Here is a 10,306-nt window from a genome sequence, read left to right on the forward strand (position 1 = left end):
AGCCTGCCTGTTAGATGACCCATCCGTGTGAATATTCCATTGACAATGTTCTTATGCCTCCTTGCCTTCCATATAAAGGTGTTCACTAAACCGCACAAACCGCATAAACCGCACCTAAATCGCCCACAAAATGGCATAACCACACCACACCGCAAGTAATAGTGCATCGCACTGCACCGCATTGCATGGTGCAGTGCGATTTGCAGTTTTACAATAAGAAAACCGCACCGCACCGCACCGCAGCCTCTCTATATATTAATATATTTAATTATTTTTAATATTAAATATATTATTAATAGTTTTATAACCCTAGTTTTCAAATATATATATATATATATATATATATATATATATATATATATATATATATAGTTTGATAACCCTAGCAAGTGTTGATTAGGAAAGTTAGCCCAAAATAAAGAAAAACTAGCTCAATAGTTTAAAACTTAAACCAAAACAAAGGAAAAAATTAGTTTTGGGCTGGGTAGAAAAAGCCCAAAATTTGAAAAATATACCAACTTCAAATCATTCAAATCGCATCTTATACACCGCACCGTATATGTGACCACAAAAATAAGGTGCGATGCAGTTATAGTTTTGGCTAAACTTTAAACCGCACTGCACCACACCACACCGCACATGTGACAGCAAAAATAAGGTGTGGTGCAGTTATGGTTTTAGCTAAACCGCACCGCAAAGTGCGGTGCTAAAAATGTCCCAAAACTGAACCGCACTGCATCGCAAACACCCCTACTTCCCTATTAGTGAACTTCCACAATGAAGTCAGCAATTACTTGCCCCTTTATGGCGGTGCGCGAGCGGTATTGTACGTCGAACTCACTCAGTTCTATTGCCCATAACGCCATTCTTCCGGTGGCTTCAGGACTACACATTGCTCACCATAGCGGCTTGCCAATTAGGACGACGATAATGTGAGCCTGGGAATATGGCTTTAGCATTTATGCTGCAGTAACTAGAGTGAAGGCAAGCTTCTCCATCGATGGGTACTTTTCCTCCGCGCCTTGGAGTGCTCAACTAGTGTAGTACACGAGCATTTATGCCCTATTTTCCTCCCTAACCAAGGCCACACTGATGGCAGCCGGGGATACCACCAAATAAAGGAACAACTCTTCCCCAAGCCAGAAGGGATTTAGCAATGGTAGGGAAGAGAGGTAGACCTTCAAATCCTCAAACGCATGTTAACACTCAGCGGTCCATTCAAAAGACTTCTTCAATGTGCGGAAGAAAGGTAGGCATTTTTCTGTTGCTCATGATACAAACCTATTCAATGCTACTATTTTGCCGTTGAGGCTTTGGACTTCCTTCACGTTCCTTGGTGGTGTCATTTCCATAATGGCCTGGACCTTGTCAGGGTTGACTTTGATACCTCTCTGAGACACCATGAACCTCAAGAATTTTCCAACTGTCACCCTGAACGCACACTTGCTCGAATTGAGCTTCATGTTGTAAGAGCGAAGGGTGTCAAAGGTTTCCCTAAGATCGTTCAAATGATCGTCTTTCCTTCGACTTTTTATCAACATGTCGTCAACATAGACTTCAACATTCCTTTCAATTTAATGCGTAAACATCTTGTTCATTAGCCTTTGATACGTTGTGCCCGCGTTTTTGAGTCCAAACGACATCACTTTGTAGCAAATTAGCCCTTGGCTTGTGACGTCTTCTCTTGATCAGCTTCATCTTTGTTTAGCTTAATCTGGTTGTAGCTAGAGAAGGCATCCATGAAGCTTAACAACTGGTGGCAGGCTGTAAAGTCTACGAGAATGTCAATCCGCGGTAACGAGTAGCTATCCTTGGGGCATGCTTTATTCAGGTCCGTAAAGTCTACACATATTCTCCACTTCTCGTTGGCTTTCTTAACCATCACCACATTGGCCAGCCAATCGGGGTAATATACTTCCCTAATGAAGTTTGTGTCTTGCAATTTGCAGACTTCTTCCGCTATAGCCCGGTCCCATTCTTGGGCGAATACTCTCTTCTTCTATCGAACAAGTGGAAAAGTAGACGACACATTCAACCTGTGTTCTATGACTGAAGGATCGATCCCTGGCATGTCTTCATGACTTTAGGCGAAAACATCCTGATTCTCCTGGAGAAAATTTATGAGTGCTTGGCGAACAGGCGAACTAGCAAAGGTGCCAATCCTAGTCGTCCGGTCGGGTCTGGAATTGTCAAGATGTATCTCCTCAAGTCTTTCAATGGGCTCTGCCACCACCCGATGTTCTTCTACATTCATAACCTGAAGAGGGTCATCCATCTCCAACATAGCTATGTAACACTCGCGAGCAGCCACCTGGTCTCCACGTAATTCTCCCACTCCATACTCAGTAGGGAATTTGATCATTAAATGGTAAGTTGAAGTTAGCGTTTTCCACAAGTTGAGGGTAGGCCGTCCTAAGATGGCATTATAAGCGGACGAGTAGTTGACCACAAGGAATGTCACATCCTTAGTGAGCTGCTAAGGGTAATCACCAATCGTGATAAGTAACGTGACTGCACCGAAGGGGAATACCCTTATTCCTCCAAAACCAATGAGTAGAGCGTTAGTCGGAACCAATTGTTCTCTGTCAATCCTTGTCTATTGGAATGCTGGGTAGTAAAGGATGTTGGCTAAGCTGCCATTATCAATCAGGACTCGGTGTGTGTTGTAATCTCCTACCTGTATGCTAACAACTAATGCATCGTCATATGGGTGGTGGAGATGGCGAGCTAATGATGGGGTTGTCAACTCGCACCATCTTGGGAATGATGCCTGTGAGCTGGACATTTTGAACCATCTTTAGATAAGTCTTGCAAGCCTTTTTAGTGGAGCAGGAGGTGGTAGTTCCTCCCACGATCATCCTTATGTCTTCTATAGGTAGTTTGGGATGTTTATTCCCTCACTGTGTGGGTTGCTCTTGTGGTGTGTCCGTCTTTTCTTTGTTGATGATCCTCTACAACTTTCCTTGCCGAATAAGAGCTTCAATTTCTTGCTACAAGTTATAGCAAATAGATGTGTTGTGCCCGTGATCTTGGTGGAACCGACAGCACTTATCTCGAGACCTTTTGTTGGGATCCCCCTTCAACTTCCCTAGGAACATCAGGGCTCCTTCATCCTTGATCTACATCAAGACTTGATCGATTGGGGCATTTAAAGGCGTGAAGCTTGTAAACCTCCCAGTGGGGGCTTTGGAATGCCTATCTTCTCGTCGGTCTTCAGTTCTTGTTCTCTTTCATCCTCTATCCTGCCGTGCTTCCTCATGTCTTTCCCTCTTCTTAGGTCTATCTTCTCGGGCCAGCAATGCGTCTTCAGTGTTCATGTACTTAGTTGCCCTATAGACTACCTCTAACGTAGTCTTAGGGTCATTTTTGTATAAGGAAAACAGGACCTTACCCTTCCGTAGTCCGTTGGTAAACGCGGCCACGAGTATCTTGTCGTCGGCTTCATCAATCAAGAGTTCTTCCTTGTTGAAACGTGTTATGTAGGATCTCAATGTCTCCTCCTCTCGCTGTTTAATATTCATCAGGTACGCCATGGTCTTCTTGTGTTTGTGCCCTCCAATAAAGTGCAAGGCGAACTGGGCGCTCAACTCCTTAAAGGTGCCGATGGAATTCGACGTCAACTTACTGAACCATACCCTTATAGGACCCTTTAGCATAGTTGGAAAGTCCAGCATATGATTTCATCCACCACCCCTTGTAGGTGCATCAATGTCTTAAAGGTCTCCAGGTGATCAAAGTGGTCCCTACTACCGTTGTAAGTTTCCGATCGAGGCACGCAAAACTTTGGCCGAAGGGGGAACGAGGTAACAAATGCAGTGAAGGGCGAGTACGTCCGGTGGATTAACTCATCAAGATCATTTGAAACCTGCCTTCTGAGGGCGTTCATCATGAAGTCCATTCATTCCTTCATCATTTTCATCTCGACCACTATGTGCGACGGTGGAGCCGTATCTACAGCGGACAGACGGCTTGTATGTCATGGTTTTGCTTGGTAAGGAGTTCTAGAGCTGCAGCGAGAGTCTGAATTTGTCTCTCAAGGGCAGTAGTACATGGTTCGTCCCCTAGATTGTTGGTGGTGGTTGCCATTGAGCGAGTGAGTACCATGCAACTCTTTGTCCGAGAAGCGGTAGTACGGCTTACTTCCTATCGTTTCCCACAGACGGCGCCAACTGATGATACCGAAAATCATCAGTGAGCTATATGGTTCTCACATGCTCCAAACAAGACCTACACAACACCAAAAAAACAAAAACAAAAAAAAACCCTCGAAGGATACCGATGTGGTATCGTCTAAATACCCTCCGACGGTCAAGTTAAAGAAACTTTTTGTTCACAACTCTAGAGTGCTAAAGTTGGGATGAATTAAGCATACTTTGGTTTGTGAAAGTTGTGGGGTTTTTATAGTAGCGTAGAGTTGACATCCGTTTCTTGATGAAGAGGGCCTTTCCTTTTAGGGAAGATCTTCTTTAACAAGCGTATATCACGGGATGCTTTCTTATAGAGATCTCCTTAATTAAGGTTAACCATGGGTCATAAGATGTTTCCTTATATACATATTCTTGGGGGCCAAGTATAGCCATGCTATACCCGTCGCTATTTCCTTTTTGGCCTTCAACTTTCTCCCCATCAGCTTCTCATCCCGTCCAGGTGTAGATGCCGTCAGGTAGTAACATGAAGTCGTTGGCTTTGAGACCGAAGGCTTCATCTTGCGTGAAGTCTTCAGCATGTATAATAGAGCTGATGGGGTCTTGGAGACTAGTAGCTTCTTTTATTTTTCCAAATAAAAAATAACCCTATCAATGTGTTGTGGGAATGTCCATTGGCATGAAATCTAGGAAGTCTACAAACATGATCTACTGATATGAAGATTTATTTCTCTGGCAGTTTCCAATGATTAACAATGGAATGAAAAGAGAAGGGGAGCTATGAGGCGGTACTAGTCCAGGCAGTTTGGACAAGTTAAAGCACGTTAAATAGCTTCATTCAAAGCAAATAATGGATTTGGCTAAAACACCGCTTCAACAGTCAAGACTACAAACATGCAAGTTAACACTAGTGGGCAAGACAAGAAGACAATGCAAGTTATAAGTGTTTTTATGAGAAAAATGGGTTACTTTGTTCGTCCTTAATGGCTAGCTGTGGGAAATAAAATTTTCTATACTTAATTTTCAAACAAAAAAAACAATGTGTATTGCATTTGAAGATGGTGATGTGAAGTATTTGGAGAGATGTATATGCATTTTTATGTCAATAAAATGGTACTTTGCAAGAACATGTTCAATAAAATGGTACTTTTAAATAACAAAGGCAACTTGGTAGACCCATTAATTTGAGATCTCAATTGCACTGGATGAAGAAGAGTCCAAAGTTTATTTATTGCATTGCATTATCAAGAGACTTCCATTTTAGATTGATTGCTGAAAAAAGTCCATTTTAGATTTTGTGTTAAGTATTATTTTATTTTAAAACTAGTCTTTTCACTTTGCATGTGCTTAAATGGTCTACTATTTTTTTTTAAAGGACAAAACTTTTTATTCACCATAGTTTGGGATTGATGCATTTTTTAATCACAACTAGCCTCTGAGCACACGCGTAAAAAAAAATTAATAATTTGCATTAATTATAATTTTAAATTACTACATTTTCCAATCATAAAAAAACCTAGGGGTGTGATAAGTATTATGCATTAGCAAGTGAAATAATTTTTCATCACACCCTTAGGTTTTTTGTAATTGGAAAATATAGTAATCCCAAATTATAATTGATGCAAATTATTAACTTTTTTTCAAAATAATAATGATTATGATCCTTAAGTTCTCAAATCGAGCCCAAGTTATATTTGCTACATATAATGAATTTGCAAGTAGAAAGCTCATTACTTCATGAAAATGGGCTAGAAAACCCCAAGTATGCTTCACTGAACGGAATTGGTTTACAAAGCCCAAAGCTTATTATTCAAGGAATGGTCTCTAAAGTCCAAGTATTCTTCATAGTATCTAGATGGAATGGGTTTGCAAGCCCAAAGCTTGCTAGTTCATTGAATGAGATTTCGAATACTTTAAATCTTCTCCACTCACGAAGTAAGCTTAAAGCTTCTGATTACTAATTGTTTCCATCAAATTGTCACAAACTTATGGATAAAACTCACTCTTGAAAACCGGCTTGCAAGAGAAGGGTGTCCAAGAGCTTATAAACACATAGTTAAGCTTACACTTAATTCATGTGGGACACTAGGATCATAACTCAAATGTATCAAGATTTTATGCCTGTATCTCATTATGGCTAAGCCTTTCCCATGTATTGGACTCTTAGTAATAAAGAGATGGCCCAGCTTTTTTTTTTTAAGCAAAAAATTGAGAAAGAGGAAAGCCCCTCTTGTTGGCCATATGGGATACTAAGAAAAGGAATTGAATTAAATTTCTTAGAGCATTCACAGCCAACTCACCACAATTTTATTCAAATTTGATCATTTTTGTTACTTTAACTAATCTATTATTTACATAAAACTACATCAGTCTTAATAATCTATCTATGATTCATTTAAAATTTTCTTTCTTTCTTTTCCCTTTTTCCCAAATAAACTTATAAGAAAATAAAAATCAATGCAGTTGTCCAAGTTTTGCAACAAAAACTCACAAGTGCCATCACAAGAACTAAGTCAACTCGCGAGCTCCACCACTCCTAAACCTATCATCTCCAGCTCAACCCACTGGCTACTTTATTTTTTTAAAGGTATAATTTAAGTGTCCGTTTGGCTTGAGCTTATAAGCTCAGATTTTAGCTAATATGTATAACTTTTTAAAACCTTACTTTTTCTTTTCTTTTTTTCTCACTTTTTCAAAATGCAAATATTTACTTTAGCACATTTTTAGCAAAAACTTTTAGCAAAAATATAGATAAGTTGTCCTTGAACGGACACTAAATTTTCATTTCATTTAGTTGTAACTATACTTTTACATTATAAATATTTTAAACAAAATAAACTAATGAAAAACAAATTTGTACCAAACATTTTAAAAACTTCTACTCCAGTCTCCACCACTGTGTACATGTGATGTGAGTAAGCTTAGCGGAAAAATTCAATGCCTTGGTGTTATGAGTGTATCCAATAATATTAGGTTTACGTAAAATAGAAAGAGAAAAATAGGATAAACAATAAGACAAGAAACTCTAAGAATTACGTGGTTCAAACTTAAGCCTATGTCCATGAGTGCATCTAGAATAATGTTTCACTAAGAAAATAGAGAAATTACAAAAGTGACATAAAGATCCTGTCATAAAATCCAATCTTAAATACACCCTAAGTGCTCTCTCTTGCTACAATTAGCATGCCACATATAACAACCAAAGTTATGGGCTAGTTTGAATTCTCTCTCTCCACACAAAAAAACCATAAATACTGCATATATTTTGTTCCTTTTTTTTTTTTTTTGTTAATTAGGTTTGCTGCAAAAGACCAATAAGGTTAGCTAGTGCTTATTGAATCCAAGGTTGCATTTATTTTGATGTAAAATATTTTCCACATAAACATTTTCACATTTTTATGCATTTGGGCTTGTTGAAAATGTTGAAAACATGAGCACTTAAGGCATAAACTGACTTACATATCTCAAAGGCTATAAAATAATTTATACTAACACAAAGTAATACACCCACCCATCACCCCCGCATACGCACACATATAACAACCAAACATTTTCACATTTTTCATGTATTTGGGCTTGTTGAAAATGTCGAAAACATGATCTCTTAAGGCATAAACTGACTTACATATCTCAAAGGCTGTAAAATAATTTATACTAACACAAAGTAATACACCCACCCATCACCCCCGCCTACACAATATCTCATGATCGGGAACCAAAATCTTCATCGTCATGACTTTCCACTACATAACGTAGTTGTTGCCATCACAAATCAAAAGGCCTTGAAGCATTACCATTGCCTATCCTCCATTGAACAACTCACGCAACCATCGTTGCTCCTTCCCCACATAACCATAGTCGTTGCCTTAATAGTTGATTAATAAGTTTTTTCTCTCTCTTCTCTCTTCCACGCAAGCATCTTCTTCTCCTAGACAATCAATGTTTTTTTTTTTTTTTAATTTTTGTAAGTTTGTATTGGATTTAATAAATTTTGGTTTTGAAAATCTGGATATGGTGTTGATTGGATTCATTGGATCTTGTGACATTTAGATTTGGAAATTTTTTAAATTATTTTATATTTTTTTTTTTTTGGCATGACAGTTTGGATTGGGTGTTGGTTGGGTTGTTGTTAGTGTTGTGTATTTTGAATTCATTATGTTATATTTGTGAGATTATCTAAACTAATTTTTCGTACAAATCAAAAACCTAAAAATGTTTTTGAAAGCTTTTTTAGGAACCCAACCAAACATGAGGAAAAAATAATAATTTGTTTTTCATAAAATATTTTCCATTCAAAAAACATTCTACATCAAACTCAAATGCCACCTAAATTGACATAATTAATGTTTTAGAAACAAAATCAAAACACTTTAGGTTATGGTTGATAACAGTTTTGCTTTTATATTTTCAAAAACTTGTTTTGGGGAATATAATGAAAAAAAAAATCTTGCATTTTTGAAATAAAAAACATCTTGGTTAGTTGAAACTAAAAAGATAGTTTTTGAAAAAATAGAAAATACTAAAATATATTGTTATTAGGACTTGAATTATAATGCTAACTCATTTAATGAGATAAATTTATTAAATTAATGCGTATTTTCATTGACTTTTGAAAATTAAAAATTAAAAACAATTTTTTACATGTTTTTAGTTTCCTTCACAAATTGAGTTTTAAGAACAATTTTTGTTTTTTGTCCATTTTAGGTTGTCAAATAAGTTTTTTAGTCTTAAAAATAAAATTTTATTTTTGAAAACAAAAAATAAAGGGAAAAAATAGTTACCAAACATACCACTAATAGTTGATTAATCAGATTAATAATTTAACTAAAAACAAAAAAGATACTGTTCTTTTTCACGTTGCTTTGGTTGTATGGGATGAGCTCCCTCAACCCAAGTGTTAAGAGTTGTACTGGATTCATTGTGATGATTGAAGGCTCATAATTATTTTTTGGGTAGGCCTTGGACTGGTCCAACGCTAATAGCAATTGATCTGATACTTTTTTTTTTTCCTTTTATCTTTTTTGAGCAAATGATATGGTACAATTTGATTAACCAAAAAAGAATAAGGACTTGCACATATTACCTATTTAATTTTTATCAGTATATTTTTTATGAGATTTATATAGTTATTATATTTACAAATTTGAGTCTATTTTAGTGGGGTTTGAATTATCGTTGTATTTTATTTGAGCTCTAGTAGGTATAGAACTCCAAGTTATTGCGTATGCATTTGGCTACAACAGTCCACACAGTCCACAAGCTTTCATGATTATTATTATTATTAAGAAAAAAAAAAATTTTTTGAGGAGATTATTATTATTATTATTATTAAGAGAAGAAGATTAGTGGATGAAATTCCTAAATTTTTTTTTTTAATTATTTTTTTAGAGATAATTACAACATGCTGCTAACTCCACAACTCGAACTCTTTCCCCTCTAGACCCCCAAGCACTTTATGTATGGGGAGGTACAAATTCAACTACAAAGCATTTGACAAAATTCCTAAATTTTAGAAACATAACATACATGTACTTCATAAGTTCCTTAAATGATTAATGGGCATTCACTTTTGGTGTTTTTTGCATTTTGATTTAGAAATGTCACACTTTTCTGCTGTTGACATTTATTATCATAAAATTATATGGATTAAATGATTGTCGTGGATTGATACAGACATGCACGCATGTAATCACACTAAATTGAAGGTACATAGTCCTTATCAATCCAATTTTTGCTTGGGCCGTGTTTATTTATTTATTTATTTTGAAATATGAACATGGAATTTCATTAAACTGAAAAATGCATACAATAGAGTACAGAGAGAAGGAAAGAAAGAGCAAACAAAAACCAGAATTAACATTTAGCTCTATCTAACGGCAACACATGTTGTATCATTGGCGGCTCCATTCCTTTCCACTGCTGAGAAGATCCAGTGGTCTTAGCTATCTGTGCAAGTTCATGCACGGCTCTGTTATAATCCCTTTTCAAGTATCTCACTTTCTAGCTCCTAAAAGACCGAAGCTGCTGCAAGGATCCTTGGATGATCATCCCATACTCACCATTATAGTTGCTCTCATTAAGAGCTTCAACCACCCCAATTAAATCAGATTCCACAATGATTCGTTGTAGCCCATCTCCATGGCCGTGTTTATGTTAACGTA

General features: G+C 36.9%; 1 protein-coding gene across 1 annotated transcript; it reads right to left on the reverse strand.

Annotated features, from left to right (window-relative positions):
* Window positions 1-1,657: 1,657 nt before the first annotated feature.
* LOC142632703 (uncharacterized) lies at window positions 1,658-2,785 on the reverse strand. The gene is made up of 3 exons (XM_075807062.1): window positions 2,678-2,785; window positions 2,096-2,473; window positions 1,658-1,999 (listed from the first exon to the last, which is right to left on the reverse strand). Exons 1-3 carry the CDS (start codon window positions 2,783-2,785, stop codon window positions 1,658-1,660), a joined length of 828 nt encoding a protein of 275 aa, XP_075663177.1.
* Between the last annotated feature and the right edge of the window lie 7,521 nt (window positions 2,786-10,306).

The sequence above is a fragment of the Castanea sativa genome, chromosome 4 (genome assembly GCF_040712315.1).
Source record: "Castanea sativa cultivar Marrone di Chiusa Pesio chromosome 4, ASM4071231v1".
NCBI classification, from domain to species: domain Eukaryota; kingdom Viridiplantae; phylum Streptophyta; class Magnoliopsida; order Fagales; family Fagaceae; genus Castanea; species Castanea sativa.

Coding starts and splice junctions, on each gene's coding strand:
- LOC142632703 (XM_075807062.1), bottom strand. CDS start 2,785: ATGTCCAGCTCACAGGCATCATTCCCAAGATGGTGCGAGTTGACAACC. Junction 2,474..2,677: donor CATTAGTTGTTAGCATACAG/GTAGGAGATTAC, acceptor TACCCTTAGCAG/CTCACTAAGGATGTGACATT. Junction 2,000..2,095: donor TTCTCCAGGAGAATCAGGAT/GTTTTCGCCTAA, acceptor CTTGTTCGATAG/AAGAAGAGAGTATTCGCCCA.